The sequence below is a fragment of the Phalacrocorax aristotelis genome, chromosome 7 (genome assembly GCF_949628215.1).
Source record: "Phalacrocorax aristotelis chromosome 7, bGulAri2.1, whole genome shotgun sequence".
In the NCBI taxonomy this organism is placed as follows: Eukaryota; Metazoa; Chordata; class Aves; order Suliformes; family Phalacrocoracidae; genus Phalacrocorax; species Phalacrocorax aristotelis.
In genome coordinates this window covers 15,610,160-15,636,154 of record NC_134282.1, presented here as the reverse complement: position 1 = coordinate 15,636,154, position 25,995 = coordinate 15,610,160, and the positions used below count along the sequence as shown (strand labels likewise).

The following is a 25,995-nucleotide window of genomic DNA, read 5'->3' as shown; positions in this document are numbered from 1 at the left end:
CTCTTCCAAGGCAGGCTGATGATTTTGGGAAATGACTATTTTTGGAGATGCTGGGGTGGAAAACAGGAGTGCCACACATGATTTTTCTGCCTGGTCAGTTTTTGCTGCTTCCCTGAATGTCAGCCTTGCTCCTTCTAGTGTTTGTAGAAGACTAGGGTGCAGTAGGGGTCCTTGGCTGCAATTTCACAGAGAAGAGAGATGAGCTGCATGCCGAGTTTCCCACCAAACCTAGGTGTCCAGGGAAGAATCAAGGCTCATCCAATCTATTCGCTATTCACAGGCTTAGTCCAGCTCTTATTTACAATTTCTGCTCCTACAGAACACCCTTATTAGGGGAGATTAATATCTTCGCAACTGAAAACAAAGAAAAAACAGATTAAAGATGTAAAACATCCATAATTTCCACAGTTTGGCAACCTGTCATAATATTCTAGCAAAATCTGTCCATCCAGAACCAATGAAGATGGTGGAATTTGTTCATTTTCTTAAGCTGGTTCACTTTCTCCTGAGAAAAACACCTCTAAAGCATCCTAAATTGGAAACTTTAGTTATATGGTGCCCTCTACTGTTTAAAGTAAGAATTACTTATTAATTTATAAATAAAATCAGTTTTGTATCGCGTCCCATGAAGTAACATCGTTCTTATTTTACACTGATATTTGTCTTAAAAACCAGTTATAAATGACAAAAATAACTGGTCAAGTTAAAAGCATAGGTAAGATTTAAAACATAGTCCCTTAAATTTATAAACTAATAAATCTGAAAGCAAGCAAGCGGCAAAAACATGCCTCATTTCATCCCTACAACTTTTATCTCAGTTCTGACATAATAATACTTGTATTTATTATGTCATCCTTATGCAACTTCTTTTGCTCTGAAAAATCCCACTGTGTAAACAGAAGCCTGGTTTATAAAACATCCCAGATTTCTTTTTCTGTTTAGCGCAGCATACGATACTCAGTTCTGGGCATATCACAGCAAGGAAGCTGTGAACCAACCGGTGACAGTCCATGGAACAGCACAAAGAATGACAAAGGAGACAGAAAACATCGAAGAGGGATTTAGTGTTGTTTAACCTCAAGAAAAGGAGGCCAAGAGGAGTATTTGAATCTTCAAAGAGAATAATTTTATTCCCTACACCCCTTTTTGCTGAAATCTGATTTTAAAAGCTCACGTGAGCTGATCTAATTAATGTAAACTTCTCTGAGCAACCTGATCCCTGCTCACTGCACAAGGGCTGGACGAGATGACCTTTAAAAGTCCCTTCCAACTCAAACCGTTCTATGATTCGATGACAACAGTCCTCAAAATATAAGTAGAGAAAATAATATTCTCTGTGTCCACTGTGGGTAGAGTTAACTTGCTGCAAGAAAGAATCAAATCAGGCATGAGGGAAAAATTTCTATTGATGTTAGCGAGCACTGGCATTGCCAGGTGAACACTCCAACGCCAGAGGTCTTTATGGACAGGTGAAGCACACACCTCTCAGACATGACACAAACAGAGGTGAGTCTGTCAGAGAGCAGACGGACCTGTGAACTCTCCTGGTTCCTCCTCTGCCTCCGCTTTCCACGTGGCCCTGCGGCAAAAACCCGCCAACAGCCCCACAGCTCACTGAAGCCCGCTTGGGCACGCCTTGTTTTCCAGCTTTCAGGGCAGCGCTTCCACCCGTTTAACGCACTTCAGCACAACAACAGCTGCGACCTCATCTGGGAACGCTACCGACTCAGCGTGGAAGGCCCAGGTACGCCCCCAGGCCTCCACTCGGGGCTGGGCCTCGCCGCCCTCTCCAGCCCTGACACCGCCGAGGGCCGCCTCCGGCCTGGCTCACACCAGACGGGGGTGCCCCGGGCCAGCCCAGGGGCACGGGGGTGAGGCGCTGAGCCTCGCCCCCGCCGTCGCCGGGGTATGCGGGGTCACAGACAGCCTTGGAGGAGCCATGCCCACCCCTCTCGGCGCCTCCGGGCCGCGCCACCACGCACCGGTGCTCCTCCAAAACCCTCCTCCGCCGCCGCGCCCGGAACCCTTGCGCGGGGAGGCGCGGTTTCCAGCCGGGCCGACCGCAGCGGACCGCGCCGCCCGGAAGCGGCGGCAGCCCTGTCAGCCCCGGGACCGCGGCGGCTCCCCCTGCCCTTGCGGCGGCCCGGGGCGCCAGGCGCGGAGGCGGAGCGGCCCCGGCCCGCGGCCCCGGTGCCTGCGGATCCCCCTGTGCCCCTACAGGCCCTTAAGATGTGGCGGACGCGGGTGGCGGCGGCTTGGTGAGCGGGGCGGGCCGCGGCAGGGGTCAGGGCGGGCGCGGTGGCTGTGAGGGGTGAGCGGCCGCCGGAGCCGCCGCCCGCGCCCGCCTCCTCCCGTCTCGGGGGGCGGCGGCGATTGTCATACCCGTCCCGGCTGAGCAGGGCCTGCCCGCGGGGGAGGCCGGAGCCGCAGAGCGGGTCTGTGCGGGAGCGGCGCAGGGGTGAGCCCTGGCCTGCTGGGGCGGGGGGGAGCTGCTCTCAGGCGGGGAAACTCCCCGTTCCCCAGCCCTTTCGGGACTGCGGGTGCGAAGTGGAAGGGAGCTGCGTGTCCTGTATTCCTTCCCTAGGGCTGCCTTCGTGTCCAGATGTTGGCCCTCCCCAGCAGCTGCCCGCAGTGACTCTGTTTTTCATGGTTTTTCTACACAATTCCAGACAGGAGCAGTGAAACCCAGTGGCCAGTAATCTCACAACGTTCCACGGCAGATTTGGGAGCAGCAGGAGGAGAATAAGTGTTTAGTGCTGAATGAGAAAGCAGATACTACAGTGCTTTTTGTTGGGTTACATTTGAACGTCTGCTTCACCGGCATAGCTATTAAAAGTGTACATAGCCTATCTTTATGGAAAATTTGTCCCAGCTGAGGTGGGGATATTTTGAACTCTTAAACTGGAGCGATAAGTGTAAAATGTTAGGTATGACTCCAGGTGGAATGCTTGGCTATCGATAGTAACAGGCTACTTGTTCCTGTTTTGCAAGGTATCTATAATCTCAGCGCAATGCAACACCAGTCAGGTTGCAAGCCTGTAATCAGGCAGATTCTAATGGCAGAGCTGCTCATGTCTAGAAGGCTAATTTTTGTTGTTGTTGAAACGAGCTTTCCAGAGGCTTTCAATTTGGTATTCATTAAATACTTCATTTAATAACATTGCATTGACACCCTTTTCACTGTAACTGCACTTTCAAGTGAAGATCTTAAGGTGATTTTTCTCTCAGTATTCATCATGAGTTTTTAGCCGCGGGAGGAGAGAAGAAAGGGGAAAATAAAAGTTTTGATATGATGATGGAGTACTGTTTTTTTTAATGAATTGTAAGATTTTACATGTGCAGTTAAAGCAGGTAGGGTTTGAAATATGCAATAGCACTGGAAAGGAGATTGTTGTTGATCAAGTTCTTCCCATAATAATTTGTGATGGAACTCATTTTTTCCTTCAGTTTAAACATACAGAATGATTGGTGTAAACCACAGTGTATTTTAAAAGAACAATCACAGAGAAGAAAATTACATAATATTACAAAATGCTTTTAACCTAGGTGAAGACTAATGATGAGAAGTGGCTGCTATAACACATACTACCACTTTGTCTCTGCTGAAATTATTAAATATCTGTGTAATGGTAGTGACTGCAAAACAAAAGAAACAACAGCTTGCTTTGCACAGGCTTACCATACCCTGATTTTCAAAAACTGTCTTCAAAAGTAAGAAATAAAACATTTGCAGTGTGGAGTGTGGATTTTGTTATTGTTATGTAGCCACTTCTGTATTGATACTCTCTGTGGTTAATTTCTGAGCCTCTTGTAATTCCATGTCAAAGAGGAGAAACTTGGCACTGCTTTACGGATTGTTCTGCCCCCACTTGTTATACTTTTTGTAGATACTAAGTTTGTAATTGCAAAGGCAGAGCCTTCTAAATAGTCTAGTATAGCAGCAAGAGGATACTCTTCCAAATCATAGTGACTCTTATGAACGAGGACTTTCATAACAGTCAGTGGAGTTCCCTTTTTTAAGCTTTCTATTACACTAAAGGAAATCTCTAAACATAGGTCAGCAGGATAACCGGTCTTTTAAAAGCGGAAAATGTCTCAATTCACATAATTCAGATTCTTAATTTATCTTCCAAAAGCTTAATTTTTGGGTCAAAAGTGCTTTTACAACAAAGTCTTCCACTGCTTTGGACATTAAGAATATGCCATATACTAGAAATATGTACATGGAGAATCTCAAGGCAAAGAACTGCGTATATTATAGAGCATGTTCTAAGAAAATGCTGTAATACTTTCCATTTCATATGATTCACTTATTCTCTTTAAGTTCTGTTAATTTTAAATGTTTTAGGATTACGGGATGAATAATTTTCCTTCTCAGTAGCATGAAGCACTTTCTTCTTATGTATTTGTCCCCTTTGTAAGTAAATGCACTTGATAATATTGAAAACCTTGGAAAAACCATCAAGGAACAAGCATTAATTTCAAGAACTGTAACTTGACCTATATTTTACATCCAGCAAATGATTTAGTATTAACCATTCTGATACGATGGTGAGACTAAACAGTTACAGAAGAAATTGCTTTTTCCAGAGCAGTTGTCTTTTCCCTAAACTAGCAAAGCTACCTCAAAATGTTGAAGCCTGCAGATAGTGTAATTAACAGTATACAAAGAGCTTGCTTTCAACCTATGCAGGCTGAACCAATCCTAGGCAGGATTGATAAGGTTCCTGTGTTTTAATAAGTGCTTTTCATGGCTGAGCCCTGTTTTCAGAGTGAAGTCTTTCAGACTGAAACTTCCCCTCTTGCATAAATCTGAATTACTTTACTGAGTCTTCAACAAACACGGTGCAGCTGTCTCCAGAGTAATCTTGTCTCTGCGTGACCTAAGACAAAACAATAATGCTGTAATTCTAGAACCACAGAATATTAGTGAAAGGAACTGAAAGATGTCATGAAGTATGTGCTTCAACTCCAAAGGAGAATCCACTTTGCCAGAAAACGACAAATGTATTTTGCAAAGGAATTTTGTCTGTGGATTGTTTTTTTTGAAGTTTAAAAATCCTCTACAAACTTGATGTTCTCTAAAAGTTTGTTCTGAATAACAAGATAGGTCAAACTATCAAGTTTTATTTTATGTTGCAAGATGATCGTAGTCTTCTGTGGAGTCTTAGCTCCTGTTTACCCAAACTGTGTTTTACCACAGATATTTTACTTGCGTTCATCCAGTGTCGAATTTAAATTTAATTCATAACAGACTTCATAAATGGTATTTAAGGTTTTATTTCTGTAATCAGTAGAAATGCTGTACCCATTAACCATGTTTACCGCTTTTTATTTTCCTGGTAGCATAGCAATGATAGCTGTAAATTGTACATTCAAAGCGATGCTCTAATTTATCTGTAACCAGCTAAAACATAATGTGCATTGTTTCTAAAGAGGTTATTGAGTTAATGGTGTGTTGAGGAAATCTGTTACTTAGAGTTTTTATGTCTTTCTTTCAGTGTCATCTGCCGGAGTCTAGCAAATAGCAGCTATGGAATAAAAAGAAAATCACCACTTCAAAACTTGCATCTTATTTCCCGAAGTATACATCATCCCTACTACCCAAGTTCAAAATTTCAAAGATCTCCGTTAAGGATATCAGTTCAGCTGTTCTCTTCTCTTAATCGTCTTCCCCTACGTAAAACAAAACTTTTAGATGTAAAATATGGATACCAGTCCCACAGGAACTTTTGGCTAGCAAGACTAGCATCAAGGCTACTCAAACTTCGCTATCTTATATTAGGATCTGCTGTAGGTGGTGGTTATACAGCTAAGAAGGTATTTATCTGTGGAAGCTATTTTATGCATTTTGTCTTTGTTGTTGTTGTATGTTTCAGAACAATAGTTCTTGGAATATCCACAGAAATTACAGGATATTATTACAGGATGACAATAAAGATGAGTGAAAATGGAAAACAGATTATTTAGAGAACTGTTATAAATTTGAAAAGATCCAAGTAGTATTATTCATATGAAAACGATGGTGGGTTAGTATGTTTTATATGTAGGTATTACTTTTCAGTAGATTGCTCATATGCTTCTCTCCATACGTTTCTTCTTCTATTTCTACTATTTTTTTTCTTTTTTGTATATAGACATATGATCAGTGGAAGGACATGATGCCAGATCTCGATGAATATAAGTGGATTGTTCCTGACTTCATTTGGGAGCTTGATGAACATCTTGACTTCGGTATCACAAAAGCTAAAATGCTACTCTATCTAAAGACTAGTATATGTACATCTTAAACATAAGGGTGTAGGTCCTCAGTGCCTCTTCCCAGTGCAGTAGTATCTTTATAGCTGTAATTTGAGTGAACTCGTATTGTTAGTTTGGTGTGTCTTACCACAGTATTTGTATCAGTGCGTCCATAAGAAAAAATTAAGAATCATTTAGCATTGATATTCCATAATTCATCCTTTCATTTGAGAATGTTCTTGGTCCTTTCGTATGGCTGCGTAATTCCATTATTGAAAGGAGACTTGCAACATGATGAAGGGGACTTACTTAGATTTTTGTAGTATTATGCACAAAGTTCTTTCTATATAAATGACACTTGAAAGTGAAAAATATAAAAAGATAAGTGAAAGGTGTGTATGGTTAAAATGCCGACTGCAAATGCAGAATGGTGAAGATACCCACCTACCAAATTATCTTGAAGAGACAGAAAAAAAAGAAAGTTAAAAATATAGACTCTGTTTTCCTGAATCTTCTGGTTACAGAGGGCATATTTTCAGATGAAAGATAAAAATCTAAAAAACAAGCACTGAGTTACTTCTATATGCAGGGTAGTAAGGTTGTGTTCTTTTTTTAGAAAAAAAAGCTTATTATTTCACTGTGAGCATTGCATAGATAAATGCAGGGATTGAATAACTGAGACAAATGTTTTCTTGTTTGTATTGGTAGTGGACACTACATTTTTGTAGTACCCCAAAGCTAATAAGTTTTTTTTAAAGGATTACAAAATTGGCTTCTTTATGAAATTGAAAAATAATCTTTTCTTAAAATGTACAAGAGATGGGCATAGTTAGTGCTGTGTAATTTTATAACATCCTCTACAAAGTATGTGAGAGAATAGTGTATGAAATGTGGTGAAATGTAATGATAAGTTTCAGAGTATTTTAAAGTACCTGAGGCAACCAACTTATCTGGAAGTTCAAAGTCTAAAACTGCAGCTGGTTTTTCAGATCTGATAAATCTTTCCCAATGCTAATGGGGGGAGGTGCATGTGGAAAGAAACTTTTTAATTCTTTATTTAAAAAAAAAAAAAAAGGTCCTGAAACAGTTGCTAGGTTTTACAGTCTAAGCCATTTTTGTTAACAAAAATAACAGGAAAGAAAAAAATACTTATTACCTGTTGTACTCTTTTCCTAGAAAAAATTATCAAAGCCCTCCCTGATGCAGATGACCTTGCCAAACTTCTGCCTGACTTTGACAAGATTGGAGAAAGCTTCACTTCACTCAAAGGATTTTTTTCTCCTGGTGAGAACAATTTTTCAGCTTAGTTTTAATTTTGAAAACATAAGCTATTACAAGATGAGGTTACAGATGTGTCCTTAGACACTAAAAGAAAGCGGATCCTGAAAATGCATGCCGTTTCATTGAATATCACGTCTGAGAGTGTTATGGACACAGGTAAGTGTAATGTATTTTTAAAAGCAAGAATTCTAGTAGCAAGTAGTGAGAACCAAAATGTGAAATGAATAGAACACTAGAATTCTTGTACAATTCTAAACAAACAGATTGAAAGCTAAATTGCTTCAGTCTTAAAAGCTGGACATGTCCAGCTGGAATTTGGAGAAGGTGAGAGTGACACTGCACAGTAACAGTACCACAGCTGTTGCAGGAGAAAAGAGTTGGATTATTAAGAATCATGATTCTTAATGTTGTAAGCATGTGAAATAAGAGATTTGTGATGAAGGTATTCTTTAGGGTTGAGTGATATTTTTCATTTGTACACAGCTCCAGAAGGACTTGCTTGAAGATTTAGCTTGCTTAGGGGCTACATTTCAAAGGAATAGGTAGGAGTTATAAATGTTTCACAGAAAGCAGGGGGATGGTTTTTCAATTCAGTGTGCCTAGGCAGTAGTAGGCTTAGTGGTTTTCATGTTTTGGGAGACTTAAATAAGACATTTCTCTCTTTAAAACTAAAAAAATTATATCTGACTTACTCTAGCACAGTTCAAAGCTTCACCCAGTGATTCTTGTAATAGAGTGAAAGATTCTTCCTATTATATACCTTGATAATTATCAAACCACATACATTTGTATTCATGAAAGATTTTATCTATGAGGTGTCACAGTTGTTGCTCTAAGCGTGTTTGAAAATATTTCCATATCAGTGTGCATAAGAGGCATATTTCCATTTTCTTAAACTACCATTACTTGTAGAACTAATTAATGCATCTTGTAAACTGAGCAAGCAACTAAGTAGGGATGAAGCTCAACAAAGTGACAAGTAGATTACAATCTCCTATGTATATTGGCTGTTAAAGATTTTGGCTGTTTAAAATTGTGGTGTTATTGGCTGGTATTGTGAGATGTCACCTATTATTTGTTATCATACTCACTTGGACATAGTTGACATTTATGGGTGTGTGGTCCTCCAAATGAGACAAAGATCCCTCATCTTTGTTTTGCAGTTTGTTTTGTATTTATAATTTTTATTTCCCCTCTTCTGCTGATTTTTCACAGGTTACAATTTGGTTAGTGAAGTCATAGGAGCTTCTGATCTACTTCTGTTGTTAGGTGTGTAAAAGCCCTTTTTACTGCCCTTAACCTGCCTCTTTAAAGCAAACTCTTAAAATGCTACTATACTAAGAGGAGTGAATATGTAAACACAACTATTCACAGTAATTTAAAACTGAATTACAAATACCTTAAAATTATTTTTAAAATACTTAGATCCACCCCTGTGAGAACGAATAGATGAATAGTTGATATTTCTCTACCAGAGTCCTTAGCAGATGCTTTTTATTTCGGGCATTTTCCAGAAGCTTGTTTTGAAAACTCATGTCGTTACAATTGGAAAGAACTTAATTTTTTTTTTCTTGTTACAATAATACCAGTGGAATTTGTATTATTCTTTCATGTCTATCAGAAATAATTAATTTTTTAAAAAGTTTTCAGAACTTTATTAGTCTAACTGAAGCTGCCTATTCCCTTATGATATAACTAATTTGAGTCATAAACTAGATGTAAAACTTTTAGATGAGTTTTAAACTAAATTTCTTTTTCAGTTTCTTATGGTGAACTTTTTTTGGTTGATAGCAACTTCAAAGTTTATTGAATTCATAATTCACAGGCATTGAACTTTAATTTTATATTAGGTGTTGTTTGAGAATTTTTAAGTGCCTTTTGCATGTTATAATGAGTTTCTGTAATTATGTCCTAGGTTCTCCAGGAGAAACAGCATTCAGAGCTACTGACCAGGGGTATGACAATGACAAAGAGTACAAGAAGGTAATTACTCTCTTGCAAAACTAAAAATGTCTTGACAACAGGTAATTTTTTTTTAAAGTGCTTCAGTAGTTAGTTATAGGTGTTTATTTGAAGCAGCTTGGAAATTGAGTATACACTGTAGTTTTTAATGTATACATAGTACAATGATAATAAACAGTTTGGTGTAAGGAAAATAGAATGCAGTCATAGAAATCCTTAGGAATTACGTTTTTAGGAAACTTGGTTTGTAATAAGAATGAAATTTTAGGTATTTTTCATGCATTTGCAATTTTCTGGGCATGTTCTAAGTGGCAATTGAGCTTATAGCTTGTTACTGAATTTGGTTGAGTCTTCTATAGTTATTTTCAAGTGTTTTTACTTGCAACCTCTTTTTCTGTTGACATTTTCACAATTGTGATTCTTAAGGTTCTGTGCCTTAATAAAGAACTATTTCTTAAAGCAGTCTGTCTTTTTGTTCTGTTTACTTAGAGAAGTGTACATCACATTTTTGTTACTATATTCTGGAAAAAAATGTTACTGTATTTTGATACTAAGTTTTAGCATTTTTCCTTGAAGTAAAGAAGGCAAAGTTTAATTTTTTGCTTTAATGAATAGTAGATCTCATTTCTATTAAATTCATGAATTGTAATGTTTTCTATTCTTTAAAAGCGTTGAATTTTTTTCTGTATATATTAAAAAAAAGTCTTTTAAAAATGGAAGGTAAACAATAAGAATCAGGAATTTGTAAATTTTTGCAACTGAAAACTTTTTAGTGTCTGGACTATGACTGGGCGTTACAGAAAAGACATTTCTGTATATGCAGGCATGTATACATTTATTCTGCATTAGTTCTGCATGGCAATATGTAGTGAAACCTGTACAAAGCTTACTTTTTATAATTTGTTTCTTCCCTTTAGAACAGTGATGGATTTCTACATGAGAAAAAAATAGCTTTTTGTTTTCCCTTTGTCAGTAAACTATCTAGATACTGTTTTGCTTTCTCTTGAGTAATTGCTTAGCACAGGTTTCACCATTTAAAACATAAAAAATACTATTGATTTCTGGGGAAGTGGCCATCTTAATTTATTGTCTTTGATAACTAAATTAACTGATAAGTTTCCTAAGTGCCAGTAATGTCACTAATACTCTGGTTTTTCAGATGCAGTGACAACTGCATTTTTAATGTTGCCAACAAAACTTTGGCTGTGATACAGAAAATAGCAGCCCATGTTAAACCAATATGATTTATAAAATTTAGTCTGTTGTACTAATCTTTGTTACTGCAGTTACATCTGATATGTTACGCTTAGAAACGGTTGGTTTGATAATTTATATGATGAATTTTGGTCATTACATTTCAAACAAGACACATATGAATAACTAACGTGGCATAATCACTTGGTTTATTGGCGAGCAAAATTATTTTCTAGACAACAGGTTAGATGGCCTTTTTTCATTCAATGCTGTCCACTGCCAATCAACACTAGTTTAAGAATTGAGTTTGTATGGATGAGTAAAATGCTGTAGCATGGTATTAAATATGTATGAGCTGGTTTTCTTTGCTTCCTTGTGAAAAGATAAGTAACTGGTAAAGATCTAGGAATTCCTCATTTGGAGGAATATTCTGTAGAACCCTAATTGGGCATGGTCTTCAGAGAGATCTTCAAAAACTTCCTGTATGAGAGTGAGAAACTAGTTAGTTTACAACATTGAGAGAGTGAACACCGAGTGTTCAGATTAAGTAGTTTAAATAAATGGACTTCATCTGTTTCTACTTGGATTAAATATGAAATCTTGTCATTTGAGAAAGAGAAGAGAAATAGTTATAAAAGCTATAGCGTAGTAGAATATTTTATGAATTGTATGCACGGGACTAGTTCAGGCTTGCACTTGAAATGGCAGTGTTACCTTCTCAGAAGATTATCTTATACTATTGTCTGTCTCAAAAAAAAATTCCTGAAGAGTTTCAGCTTCCTATTAAAGCAAGCAAATTCCAAAGCTTAGCCCAATTTCTAAAGAGAATTTATAGTGGTTATGGCTGTGATGAAGTGGGTGTGAAAAACATGATTCAAGTATTGATTTGGGGCTTAGAAGCCAGATAAAGAAATAATTCAAAACCAACCACACAGTCCTTTCTCTGCCTTTGGTTCTTTGGTAAAATCACATGCCTTGAAGAACCTGATGCACTTTTGAGGATTTGGCAGTGCATAGACTGCCTCACTCAGCCAACACTGGGTCACCTTCGGTCAGTGTAAGGAGTGGCACAGTAATTCTGCAGCTCTTCACTACAGCTACTGCTGGAGGGTGAAAAGGAGGCTGTAGTAAGGAATGTCACTTGACTGTGATCTTAATTTTTTCTTTTTAATATTCTCGCTTGTTTCGTTCTTCATTCGGCTTTCATGTCCTGATTTCAGCTTTTCATGGCATCAATTGCAAGTTATGCAATAAAGTTTCCATTATTTTTTCCTCTTGTATTCATAGCACCATTATATTCCCAACTTAATTCCCAGTTTCTTGTTGTAGGCATTCTGGATAAAATTGTAACGTTTATTCAAATTCTTAGAAATGTCTCTCTTTATCTTCCTCATCATTTTCACCCCTTTAAATCTCTCAGCATTAAATTATTTTTCCTGGAAGGATTTACTGTGGCTCAGCTTGTCTCACGAACAGTCACACCGAAGTCAGTGGGAAATAGTGGAAGGAGTTGAGACATGCAAAAAGATAGGGCTTTGGTGGCTCGTGAAAATGGGACACAAATACTTTTGTTATGAGGAACTTCTAAATTAAGGAGATAGTCATACTGAACTGAAGTACAGCCTATTAACTTTTAATGTAAAATAATGTATTTTTTTTAAAGCATACGCAGTAACAACGTTGGAACTTGTTTTGTCTTATTTTACTTAATGTGCACCCAGATTCTTATGATGACTTTACAGGGTTTGTGCCACTGTGTTTGTCAACTAGTGTTATTCTTCTTTACATTGTTTCTTTGATAATGAAAATAATAATATTATTGTAAACAATTTGGGGTTTGAAATCCCATTAATTGATAATTTTTTTTCTTTCTAGATTAAATTCTTTAAAATAAATACAGTTTTATACTGAAATGATTTATTTTGAGGCAGGGGGAAACAGTGGTAGAGTCCAACGACAGAGAGATGTAAACATTTTTGTTTGTGCCCTCATTTGTACCAGCCTGCGTGTTGTGTGTATAGTTCTATTAAGGTTCTTAATATTTTTTCTTCAATTTATTTTTTTCCAATTCAAACCTATAAAGCAAGAAATAGAAAATAAAGGAAATAAGATTATTGACTGATATAGACAAAGAAGAAATTGGTATTGAGAAGCCCTTTAAATCACTGTATTTTTACTTGAATATTTTATTAAACTGCGTAGCTGGAGTTGAAAATGGCTCTTCGTACTTTACTATGGAGTAAGAGTTACGTGGACCAGATGTCTTGGGAAGTAATAGCACATGAAATAGATTTGGTGACTTCAAATATTTGTTACAGTGCCTCTTTAAATGCTAAAAGGCCTTCATGGCGGGTTTTGTTCAGTGTTTTTGTTTTTTCTGTATTTTCTTGACCATAGCATGATTTTTAAAGGGACCATGTCAGGGTATATTGAGAGTTTCCTTCTTTGTGAAATGGCAAAATGTTGTTATTGTTCCTCTAATACCAAGTGCAGCCATGCTGTATAGAAATTAACTCTTTTGTTTTGCCTGATTTCTTGGCACAGTTCTAATGCATTTGCTAGTCTGGCAATATAGAAATTTCTTAAATCTTAAAATGGTTCAGTAAAATACAAATGTGAAGATTTTTCTATTGAAATGTTATATGAATCACTATTTAACAGATGTTTCTATTTGGTCATTGATTGTCTCTCCTTTTATCCATTCTCCCCTGTATTGTTTATCCTTACGTGTACATGCCTGCGTGTGTATTTTGTGCAACAAATGCATAACTTGGTGGTAGATGTCTTGAATTCTTACACCAAAGTTCTATTTCAGGTTTTGTTTTGACTCCTGTAGTGCATTTTTTAAACCTTTCATTTCACGAAATGTTTTCTTAGAAGAAGGTGTAATATTTTTTAAAGAGCTTTATTTAAATAGTTTGTTAATACTTCTGTCTGCATTCTCTGAAATAAATTGTACATAAAGCTCCAGTAGAGGCTGGCGTAGTATCTCTAAACAAATTTTGAGAGATCATTTTTTTTTTTTTCCACCATTTTTAAATACCATTACAAGAATATTTGGTGTGGAGGGAGAAGAGAAGAAAACTAAGTTTCATGGAAATGCTGAATAAGTAAAGGAATAAGCATCAAGTTGCAGGGATTTTGAAGTGATCAGGAAGGATAATGACAGCATGAATTTAGACTGCAGTGTGTTATAGAAGTGGAGAGGGGGCTTTTTCTTTATGCTCTGGAAACTATTTTGCTTCTCCTGGTTTGACAGTTAAGTAGCAGGCAAAATCATCTTTCTATAAACTGTCTGCATTGCTGAGAATAAGAACAAAATGAGAAGTTTTATGTTACTGACAAAGTTGATTCTATTAGCTGTTGTGCACAACTTTGTGTAGAATATCCAAAACACTCTCTTTAAATACGTACATGGTTAAGTTGTGAAAAATTGCTGACACTTAAGAATTTCTGGTATGAATAATTGAAAGGTAATCCTGAAACTTTTGAGAATATTTTAAAGCCAGGATAGCTGAAATTTTTTAAGATTTAGATGCTTAGTTAAAGTTCAATATAATTATAAAATGTAGCTAAATGTTTATTGTTTGTTCTACCTGGATATGCAAAATGCATGGTTTTGATGGCTCTATGCACTCCCAGCACTAGCTAGCGAGAGATCTTTCTAGTGAAATTTCACATTTGTTTCAACTGACCCATTCGTACCTGTTTGTCATCTGTCTTTGTCATGCCCTTTGGTTTAACTTTGTTCTCCTTACACCCCAAATTTTTCCTCTCCTTTTTATTATAAACTCATGGCAGGGCCTGCTTGGTGAACTCATTCTGTTACAACAACAAATCCAGCAGCATGAAGAGGAAGCACGCAGAGCCGCTGGCCAATATAACATGGGCCCTTCCCAGCAGAAGCGAAAGGTGATGGCTTAAGGGACAATATGTACTGTATTCACACTAATCAAATTCTTCAGCCTTCTGCATTTGAGCTAGAAAAATCTAACTAATTTAATCACGGGCCCAAATAATTATTACAGCTGACTTCACTACAGGTGTATAGTCCTATTTCAGTTTAACCAAGTTGCATTTAAAGTATGGTGTTAAAAGCTGAAGAAGTACTTTGTCTAACTTTGAAACTGTATGTTCTCTGCCTCTATAAAGAACTATTATTTAAAGTTCATACATTAAAAATGCATTTGAGGAAAGTATGTGAATAAATGTCAAGTCTGATTTCTCTACTGTTGCTTTCTTACTGTAGCTCTATCTTCTAAGAGTATGGCTATTTACAGGCAATATACCTCTGGGCACATTTTTTCCTGCTTTATTCTGTTACCAATCTCAAAATAACAGCAGTTACTTAGAAACAATTCTGCACAGACAAATACTGGTGCCATTAATAAGTCTCTACTGTATAGTCATTACTTCATATTCATTCCTTTGTCTGTTTTCCTTCTGGAAGTACAGTTTATACTGATATGCTGTGGTTGTTGAATATCTGCACATTACTTACTTAAATTAAGTTCTGATCATTTTATTCATTATTATATGGCTGAGAAGAATTGGAAACACTTCCTAAATTGGGATGTTTTAGTTGTCTTATCTGTTACAACCCATAATTCTTAACCACATTGTATTGTTGGCTGCTTCTGAGCCCTCAAAAAATCTTTCTGATTACTGATATTTTTCAACAGCTTTGGAATTGAGCACTGGATACAGAACTTAATCTTCTGTACATCTGAAGATAACTCCTGCAGAAAGAGGAGCACAGTAAATGTGAATTAAACTTTTAGACACAGTTGCGTAGTTGCAGTTGTCATGCTTTTTAGTCCATCAACAGAATAAATTGCTTTCTTCTCTGAAACTAAAGTAGCATTTTAAATTTAAATATTTTACTTTCTTGCCATATTATTTTTTATGGTTTAGAGTTACAAACCCTGGCCAGTCTAAACTGGTAATCTTCCTTTAATTTAAACAAAAGGAAAAAAAAAAGTGAAACATAATTTTTCCATATACTTCATTTTTCAAATTAATTCAGTTAATATTCTCTCTGGATTTAAAATAACACTGATGTATTCTGTCATCAGTTATGAATCTAGGCATTGTATGCAAAATATAATGGAAATTATTTGAGATTATTTTATCTCAAAAGGTGTCCTGCAAATGTCCTCACATTCATTCCCTTCCTGATCTGTAATATGAGCCTAATAAACACAATCAGGGAAAAAATGAGCTTGATACAACATTTGTTTCTGATTTAAATTCTACCTTGTCAGTACTTTCTTGCAACTAATTCTACAATTCCCAAGCTGTGAAATAGCTGTAAGGGCTATCTTTGTAAATGTTATCCTGAGCTCCAAGGCAGGTACTCTGTTTTCTGAGTGTTGAAACTCTAATTGTCCTTGCATATATAAAGTTTTAATATAGCCTTCAAGTGTGCTCTTTGGCATCATGCCTAATGACAAGGAATGTGTCGTGTGTCACACTAATCTTTTTACTTGAAACAAATTGAACGAGATGGTAAACTATATTCTTTAATATCTTGATATGAGGATATAACTTGATAAATAATAAGCCGTATAATTGATTAGTCTTGTATAGCTGCACTGTGCATGGCATATATAAGTATATGCATTTTGTCTGGGCCTTGATATTTTCATTTATATTACTGGAATCGTAGTTCTGTAGATGATCAGTTTAGAATTATTTATAGTCTCGTTGGAGAATATACAAAACCAATAGCTGTGGTTTCAAAGATACTGAATTTTCAGAGGTGCATACTTACTTTATATAGTGTGTGACAAAGGTTGCTGGAAAGCAACTGCTGTGCAAAATGAGTAACTGTATAGGGAGCTTCTGGTAGTCTTAGTAAGCAAGCAGGTGTCTGCATCTTTGTGTGCAGGAACCCTTGATTAAAAATGGCCCTACAATTTTCTTTTCTTGTAACTCTCTTTACGGTGGCAGTGGGGAAAGAAGGAGGCATCTTGAAGAACAAACTCTGCTGAACTGGATTAAACAAATATTGATGTGCCTATATAGATATTTTAATAGTTTATTTTTTTCTTTGTGAGTAGAAATCATAGATTAGTCATATGTGACTGTTAATACTTCAGGTTGTTATGATAGTTTAGCTTTTATTGGCAACAAAAATTTTCAACAATATTATGAATTACATGTTCAAAATACTGTATGTACTAACTGCAACTGAACATTCAGAGCACACCTGAACCAAATGCTGAAGCATATCTGTCATTCTAGAGCTGGTTTTTTTTGACATAACTTACCCAATCATCTTTGTTAGAATTAATCATCTAGTGCTTGATAATTCTTTGCTTCAGATCTTGCAATGTGTCTGTGTGCAATATTTTTTGCTTATGGTGTTTAACATAAGTATTCTGTACATTAAAGACAGTGCTCCTGTGGTTAGAGGTAATCTGTGTATAAATGTATACTTCAGAAATGCATCAAGGCCCCAGAAGTGCTTTCAGGAACAGCTTGCAGAGAATGGGAAAACATTAAATGCTTTGAAAACCTGCACCATGTGGAAAAACTTTGTTTTCCTTTTCTTTCCTTCATTTTCTTGCTGCCTCTGACTCTCCACACTATTCCTTTGTCCTTCTATTTTTATTTTCCCCTTACGTCTCAGAGGTGTTTAAAGCATGTGTATATGTAAATGTTTGTTTACATATACCACCCTGTGGCTGCACGCATTGAGTTGTTTGTGTGCTAAACTAACGCTGTTTCTGATGCACTCTTGCTATCACTGAACTAATTAACAGAAATGAAAAGGAGGATGGCACTTTTTATGACTAAGAAAGTAATTGGATGTAGATGCAAGAGTCAGCTTGGGTTGGTTTCTATAATGTGCAGGCGTGATCCTGTGTATTACAGGTTTGATAGCTAAATAATATCAATCACTGAATAACTGTGGATTTTTTTTCTTGTTTAATCTGTAACAACTGGTGTGAAATTATAGTAACTAAATTGATTTGTGTCTAAATGACAGCTGTCCTCTGCATGTTGCATAATATGCTTTCTGATATGAAGCTAACTTGAGTTGTAAACGTCATGAGTTTTATTTAAATATTGAAGCTCTTACCTGTATAATTTCAGTAATTGTTTAGATTATATTTTCTAAATTTAATATTTCATCAACTATTAGATTTTGTTGTTTGTAAATATTTACATCATATGAATTTGTACTGCACCATTTATGCTTTTGTCTTGCTTCTGTGTTATTAAAAAGGGATTGTTTTGAACAACTGTTTATTACATCCTGATGAACCTATTTTAAGAATGTGTCTAAGAATGGCTCTAATTGCCTGATCTTGTTACATTTATGCCTTGAACTTCAATGTTTTATGTGATAATACCCTAATTTTTCCACTTTTTACTGTAATTTAAATAATACTAAAATAACCCTTCAAGACTGTCCTGACTAACTACAATTTATGAAGTTGTGCATACGTGTTTGGGATTATAATTCTGAAAAACATATGAAATAAGAATCTTCATGAAGCTTTGGAAATGGTGAATACTCACCTGAAAGTAGTTTCTGTAGCAAGCAGGTGTTGTAGTGATTGTATCCCACTAAGATCATGCTAATTCAGGAGACTAACATATGAGATCCGGAGAGTTTGACCACTAAAATTACACTTAGGGCAGTGACCAGAAGACTCTGAGCACCTTATAGAGTTTTGCTTTTCCCTAAGCCCACTTTCCTAGTATTAAGTCTTGAAGGGTTAATTTTTGCAGTTGCATGTACTGGAATTCAGCCTTTTTTTTATGTGAATCTCCTGTTGCAGATGGAACTTCCATCAGTGTTAAATTTCAAATGCTAATTGAAGAATTTTACTTGCTTTACAGTGCATGTAAAGTCAATTTTTGTATGTGGAATGAAGCTTTCAGTTTCTGATTTGATTACTTGCAGTGGATAAACTAAATAACATGTTAGTAGCCATGATTATTTTTCTTTATAGGTTTCTGACAAAGAGAAGATTGATCAACTTCAGGAAGAACTTCTGCGCACTCAGGTAACTTTTCTGAGTTACTGATGTCTTAAGTAGAGATTTATGTGCAGCAGACTCGGATTTACTAGGTAAAAGCACACATGAAATATAAGACGCTTGGTAAAAATGCAGCGCTTTTTTCAATGTTTGAGTTCATCAATACAGAGTTGTCTGTGTTGGCACAGACCAAAGGTCAGCCTAGTCTGTCTTTCTGACAGTGACTGAATGCAAGAGGAGAGTGTAAGAACAGGGCAAATGTGTAATCATACTTTCCCAAAATGCCTTCCTTGCTTTCAGCATTATATATACCTGAAATGTAAAATTAGCCAAAAGTGTATGTAAATACAATGGTGATATTCCAGTTTTTAACTTGTTATGCATGCTAACTTTACTTGTTACATTCTACAGTTCTCTTTTATAACTGCAGTGCTACTAAATATCTCTGATATCTTGTATGTTTAAATGGCACATTTGTTGCAGAAATTAGTTTACTTATGAAGGAGTTACATGCAGATCCCTTAATCTAGGGAATGTCATGTCTAGTATAAAGTAAAGAAGCTTTTAAGTGCATTTGCTGACCAAATATTAGAGGTCCAAGAGGAAAAATAGATATTATACGGGATATGTGGGTTGAGACGTTCAGATTATAGTACAGTGGCATTCAGGAGAACCAAAGTATCTTTTTTGTTTTCTTCCATCAAGAAAAATAATTGCAGTTACAGTGCTAGAGTGGTATATAAGCCATGAGGTGTTCATCAAAATCTGTTTTGTGAAGCAGTAAGTAGTCTTTCAATTAAAGCTGTTTCTGTGATTGAACTATTTGTTGCAAAAATTGTTATGGGCGGATTAAAGTCCCTCTCTTTGGGATTTAAAACAATATTCAGTACCTTTAAGAAACTGAAGAGGATGGTGCTGTTCAGAGTGATGTCCTTTAAAAAAAAGTCAAAAAGTGAAAATTTGAACAATGACAGTTATTGGCAGGATTTCTTAATACACGTTTCTAAAAAGCATTGCTTCACAAAACCCAATCCACTTTCTATTTCCGAATGTCTTCCATCCAGTTCAGTTGTTATAATATAATATGGTCTGAAAGAAGATGTGCTTTTGCAAGTGAAATCCTGTTTTCAGTATTCCCTCTGTTACTTCCGTTAAAGAAAAGCCTATTTCATTAGCTGGCAGAAAAGGAAAAGGACTTGTAGCCATCAGCCTTAGGATCACTGCTTTTCAAACTGGCCTTCTTAAAAGTGCATGGCCTAAGTGCAGAGGACCTAGGAATTCAATAATAGACATTTGGAAAGCCCATTTTTTTATATGAATTTCTGAATATAGTGAATGCATGCATGTTGCTTTGTTTCCCTTACATAAACCTTATACAATCAACCTGACACGGTTACAATAGTAATAAAGTTAGTATCTTCTATCAAGAATCTAAGTGTATAGGACGATTCATTATTTAAGAACAAAGTCACAAAAATAAACCCATTTTCACGTTCTCTGAAGTCTTGCATTCAGCAGCTAATTTAAGAATTCCCTGCATCAGCTCAACCGAGGAACATTTCCAGCCTTTCTGGTAGCTTTCATAATGTTGGGCAATACAGTGTGCCCCTGCAGATGTGGTTTACAAAGAAATAGTTCATCCGTTAAGCAGACCTTACAGAGCAGGAGCCATGATTCCGTGGCTATATGACTTACAGTTCTTGTTTAGACAGCAGTACTTTTCCCTCCTAGGTGTGTTGCCTTACAACATACTCATGAGGGTTTCGTATATTATACCTTAATGGGGCTTTTCAGTGCAAACGTGGTATAAGGTGGGTCTCCTTCCTGCCTTATTTCGTGCCAACAAAGTTTTAATCTCCTTAATTAGCAAGACAGAACTAGTAATTTTTAAGACAGACTTTTTTCAGCATTGATGCATATTAGTCATTACTTTGATTTGCTTTTCTTAAGTTAATGTACAATTAATCTTTTATCTGTAGGCTTCTAAATTGATTGGCTCCTTGGCTCAGCCAAATTATTTTGATATGGGGGTTTGTATCCTCTTTAAATATTTGCCAGTTTTGAAAGCATTTATTACATGCCTTTTTTTATAGCAGCTTGAAATTTTATTTGTTCTTAAAAGTGTATGCTCAGGCCAAATACATTCCCATGCCATAGAAAACAGTTTTCAGAGTACGTATCAAAACTATATTAGTGTCTCATCCTCAGGGGCTATCATAATCTCCTTCTAAAGAGGACTGAGCTGGTACAGTTGTTTCTTGAACTGAGGTTGCATACTGAAGAAAGGGTCTAAACTAGGCTTGCAAATTCACATTTAATCCTTATGATCTTTTTCATTGAACAGCCAGTTCCTACTGATGCTAATTTTTGTCTGACTGCATGTGTGTAGCTCCTTTGAAAATGATGCTTGTTTCAGATGCTTAAGGATTGATTTATGTATCCCTAAGTTTGAACATTGTGGTCTTATTAAAATATTTGAAGCAAAGATGTATTGCCTAATCTAACAGTCTTTTTGATAGCCTTGTATTTTAGTAAACTGTAGTGATTTCAAAGGTTTCTATTTTTTTAAAAGTCTTGCATGAAGGATAATATATTTTTCATAGTTAAAACTTTGCTCGTGCGAGTATACTATTTCAGTAATTTCAACAGTATATTTGTACCACTGTTTTGTAGCTCAAATACCAAAGAATGCTTGAGCGATTAGAGAAGGAGAACAAAGAATTAAGGAAATTGGTACTGCAAAGAGATGACAAGGGAATTCATCAGAGGAAGTTAAAGGTACGTATGTGTTACAAATCAGCATAGAAATATAATTATGCCATATTTCCCATGATATTCTAAATTGTATTTATTGATTCATATATGAACTTTTAACATTAGTTATAAGATATATATGCTAATTTTCTTACATGTTAAGGCTTTTATGCATCTTATTTTTAACTATATAACTTTTGAAAATGGCTTCAGTCAGAGAATATAAAGGGGTTACCATGTCTAACTAAATAATTAAGTGGAAATGTGGATTGGGTTTTTGATATAGCTTCATTATGTGTGCTAATAAATATGCTTCCAACCCTCCTTACCCAGTCCGATACTTTTGTTCTTTTCATGGGTCTTACTGAGTTTGGGAGGAATGTAGTTACGGGGCCAGAAACCATCTTTTAACAGAGATTGAACTAAGTATGCTTTTGCTTTTGTCTGCCTACATCCTGAGTGTTCTAAAAATGGATGTTTTCTGCCTCTCTCCATGTCATTTGCTGACCAGTATGGATCTTTCTTTTTCCTCTGGGAAGTGGAGGATAAGGAGTTCTTACTTTTACAGAACTAGCTTGATAGGCCTTCTTAATGCTTATTGTTTATCAAGCTGAAAATATAAGTCTAAATGTTTAATGGAAGAAACTTAATTCAGCATCTTAACTTGAAAACCGTGAAGTCTGAGCATTGTTGTTCTCTTATGCTGTATGTAAGAGCTCTCATTTTGCAAGATGCATCTGCAGCTTTAGTATTTTCATCCACAGAAGGCAAGGCATGACTTTACTTGGTATTGTACTTTATGAAACAGAGATCTGTGCTGCAGTATAGGCAGCTTAGGTTTCTAAGCAAGGGGAGAGAATAAACACCTTCTTACCAATAGGTTTACAGAATATACAGATGAAGTAGTCTGAAACCCAATCTTTCTTCTGTTAATTGTCTGTTTTTCTCTCTGTAATTCTTTTGTAGAAATCCTTGATTGATATGTATTCTGAAGTACTTGACATCCTGTCTGATTATGACGCCAGTTATAACACTCAAGATCACCTACCTCGAGTAAGCAGATAAGGAATTCAAGGCTTTTTACTGAAACACTAGTCTTATAATTGAATAGAACATTTAATGATATTTATAGAATAATCAAGAGCTAGTGCTAGGCTATTTTCTTGTAACTCGAGGGTTTTTGCTTAAGGCATGTTCTCCTTTCTAAATGCAACAAGAGAATTTTGAGAACAACCAGTGTAACTATGTTAAGTCTGCCTTGGTTCGTAGATAAAACCTTATCTAGATCCAGATATTGCTGGTCTGCTCAGCTGTTCATTTTAAATGGTTTCAGTGATGGCACACCAGCCTTCTCAGCAGTGTAAAACAACTTTTTTCCCAGTGTATACCAGCGGAGCTGAGAAGGTGAGGTGTCCCAGCTAACTTCCCACAGTGGTGTTGCTGTTGGAGCAGGGACCGTGAGAAGGGGTTTGGCTAGCCTGACTGCTGGTATAGGGGAGAGCCAGGAATGCATCCTGCTTGCACAACCATCTGTAGCACTGGTGACTTCTATAGGAAGTCAGTACAACAGGGAAGTGACAGCAATTACATCAAAATCCAGCCTTCTCTGGGCAGAAGCAGCATCTACCTGATGAGTAGTCTTCAGCGTCTCACCTGCTGAAAGGATTTTGTACAAGGAGGGAAGAACTGCCTGCTGTGAGGGGGCAGTTCCTCTTTTCACTAGGTAGCCTGGCAGGTTAGGCCCATAGGGTTCTTTGTGAACTGTGTTGTCTTAAGCACAAGTCTCTTTTTTTTGCATGACTAGAAGTTAGTATTTATTCAAGGATTCCATATTTAAACCAATGCATTTATTGTCAAACATGACACAGTGTTGATATAGATTAACATCTTTTTAGTCAACTTTTGTCTGAGCTTCCAAAATGTCCTGCTGAAAGCCAGTGGCTGTTTAAACTTTCACTTAAGGTGGTGGTGGTTGGAGATCAAAGTGCAGGAAAAACCAGTGTGTTAGAAATGATCGCCCAAGCCCGAATATTCCCTCGAGGGTCTGGGGAGATGATGACACGTTCCCCTGTTAAGGTAAGAAACATCAAAATCTCTGAATCAGCATTTGCTGTATACTTCTCCCTCTGATTATGCCATTAATTGGAGTATATGTGAACATTCATTTATAAAATGGTCTCTAAGCAACTGAGTTGTTGCAGTCAATGACAAAAATTCTGTAGGCCTATATATGATCCATATATCCTATCACAGTAGTAGTAGTTCCTACTGTAAGTAGTCCTGTGATAAATAAGCATTACATACAGTTGTATGTTTGCAGTGGGAATTATTCATACACTATGTACTTCTCATGTTTCTCTGTGTTACATCTACCATACTTTCTCATATAAGGCTTTTACCATTTAGGTAACTCTTAGTGAAGGTCCCCACCATGTGGCTTTATTCAAAGATAGCTCTCGGGAGTTTGATCTGACAAAGGAAGAGGATGTAAGTATAAAGAAGTGACCAGAAGTTAATGTGACTTTTATGAATTACCTGAAAATTTGTGTGTCTTTGTGGGGTGTTAGCCCCTGTTTAATTTAGAGTGAAATACGTTTAGTGCAGCAAGGCATTATATTAGTTATTGAATTACCTCTTAGTATTGTTTTTGGCTGGCACTGAAGTGGATAAAACGTAGGAGGCGCTCTTGTGCCAAGATATTTTTTGGAGTATGCAGGGGTCTGCAGGTAATCTGTCATTTAGCACCCCATTTACCAGACTTAGTTATTAAAATGCATTTGAGAGAGTTAGTATTTATAAGCAGAGGTGTTAATCCCGAAGTAAACTTTTTACTTAAGTTGGTGATTTTTCTTCTATCACATTTGTAAGCAGTTTTATGTTTGATATTTTGCTTTTCCTAAAAACAGCTTGCAGCTTTGAGAAATGAAATAGAAATCAGAATGAGAAATAGCGTGAAGGAAGGGTGCACTGTTAGCACTGAGGTAAGATTTGTCAAATATTTAGTGGCAAATATCTATATGTATATCTCTTGTAAGTATTCTTCAGCTAGGAGACTGGTGAATCCAGTTTGTGTACACTTAATATTTTGCACTATACAAAGTGTATTTGGACTGTTAAAATCAGTTTTATATCACAATTACAGGCACATAAAATTGGACTTCCTATTTCAAATTACAGGCTGTTGCTGGTTTAAAGCATGTGTGTGTGTAAATAAGCGTTTATATAATTTTATATACGAGTGTTTGTGTATGTAATTACATACAAAGTAGGTGTGTGTATAAACCTTTAATTTCAATTTTACTTCACAGACCATCTCCTTAAGTGTGAAAGGCCCTGGTTTGCAGAGAATGGTATTGGTTGATTTACCTGGAGTCATTAGTGTAAGTAGGCAATTAAAAAAAAGAAGAAAAAAAGAACAAAACAAAGCTTTAAGGCATGTAGGTGAGGTAGTGTTATTGGTGAGAACATTAACTGTTTTGGGTTTTTTTACATCATTCTGTTTTTCTTTTTTCCTTTAAATATATGTATATCCATATACATATTAAAGACTGTGACATCTGGTATGGCTCCAGATACGAAAGAAACGATCTTCAGCATCAGCAAGGCCTACATGCAGAATCCTAATGCCATCATCCTTTGTATTCAAGGTAATAAGAGTCTAGATGGTTATCTAACTTGAGGATTTTTTTTTTTTTAATTCTGATTCTAATGTGACTCTTGGGGCTCTTGTGATTTTTTTTTTTTTTTCATTTGTGGTGATCTCTGTAGTCTGCAAAATGGGATGCTGTGGAATATCTGTTTATAAATTAAGGCACCTTTGGTATCTGTGGCAAAAAGCAACTTTTTGAGTTTTTTATCCTTAAAATAAAATTCAGGAATTCTTCAAAAATGTTTTGGAGGCAAGAGACAACAATAGAGTTTAGTATTTTGAATAAGGTGGTACTCGTTCAAAACTTAGGCAACTACAACAATCTCATTTTTTAATGATACCAGGAACAAAGCAAATTTTCACTGTGTGTACCCAAAAATTGAATATAGGTGTAATTTTACTATTTTTAAGGTGTAACATGGAACTTATTTTATGCCTACCATATCTTCAGTGCTGCATGTTAGATTACATTGTCCTTAAAATAGAACTTTGTTTTTGTTTACTTAGATGGGTCAGTGGATGCAGAACGCAGTATTGTCACAGACTTAGTCAGCCAAATGGATCCCCAAGGAAAAAGGACGATTTTTGTGTTGACTAAAGTTGATCTTGCTGAGAAAAATACGGCTAGCCCAAGCAGAGTGAGTTGAAACTATTTTTCTCATACTGTGATGACTAAAGTCACATGTGGAAAAATACTTCAGATGCTGTCAGAAATATTGGACCTTACCTACCTTTTCTAGATGTTTTTGAGTGCTTATTTCTGTATTCAGTGTGATTTTGGTTTTTTTTCTTTCTTTGGTGGTGGTTGTTTTAAGGTCTCTCAGGCTTTGCTTTTAGTGATGAGCTCGTGACTTCAGTCACAGCTTGGCTCCAGCTTGCTATAATACTGGTTCCTTTCATGCAAGTGACCTGAGCAGGTTC

The 25,995-nt window shown here is 36.5% G+C and overlaps 1 protein-coding gene across 6 annotated transcripts in view; it reads left to right on the top strand.

Moving 5' to 3' along the window:
* The first annotated feature begins 1,583 nt into the window (after window positions 1–1,583).
* Window positions 1,584–25,995, top strand: part of OPA1 (OPA1 mitochondrial dynamin like GTPase) — a 57,554-nt gene continuing 33,142 nt past the window's right edge. Inside the window, exons 1-16 of one of the 6 annotated variants that reach the window (XM_075098940.1) lie at window positions 2,057–2,258; window positions 5,502–5,820; window positions 6,138–6,234; window positions 7,417–7,524; window positions 8,737–8,790; window positions 9,437–9,504; window positions 14,479–14,589; window positions 18,645–18,698; window positions 21,345–21,449; window positions 22,392–22,478; window positions 23,388–23,501; window positions 23,832–23,912; window positions 24,332–24,406; window positions 24,734–24,805; window positions 24,973–25,072; window positions 25,582–25,712. In XM_075098940.1, the coding sequence (XP_074955041.1) occupies window positions 2,230–2,258; window positions 5,502–5,820; window positions 6,138–6,234; window positions 7,417–7,524; window positions 8,737–8,790; window positions 9,437–9,504; window positions 14,479–14,589; window positions 18,645–18,698; window positions 21,345–21,449; window positions 22,392–22,478; window positions 23,388–23,501; window positions 23,832–23,912; window positions 24,332–24,406; window positions 24,734–24,805; window positions 24,973–25,072; window positions 25,582–25,712 (1,605 nt within the window). In that variant the 5' untranslated portion in view covers window positions 2,057–2,229. Of the gene's footprint in view, window positions 1,745–2,056; window positions 2,259–5,501; window positions 5,821–6,137; window positions 6,235–7,416; window positions 7,525–7,552; window positions 7,678–8,736; window positions 8,791–9,436; window positions 9,505–14,478; window positions 14,590–18,644; window positions 18,699–21,344; window positions 21,450–22,391; window positions 22,479–23,387; window positions 23,502–23,831; window positions 23,913–24,331; window positions 24,407–24,733; window positions 24,806–24,972; window positions 25,073–25,581; window positions 25,713–25,995 lie in introns of those variants that run through there. The other 5 variants (XM_075098944.1, XM_075098942.1, XM_075098941.1 and 2 more) reach the window with 5 other exon arrangements.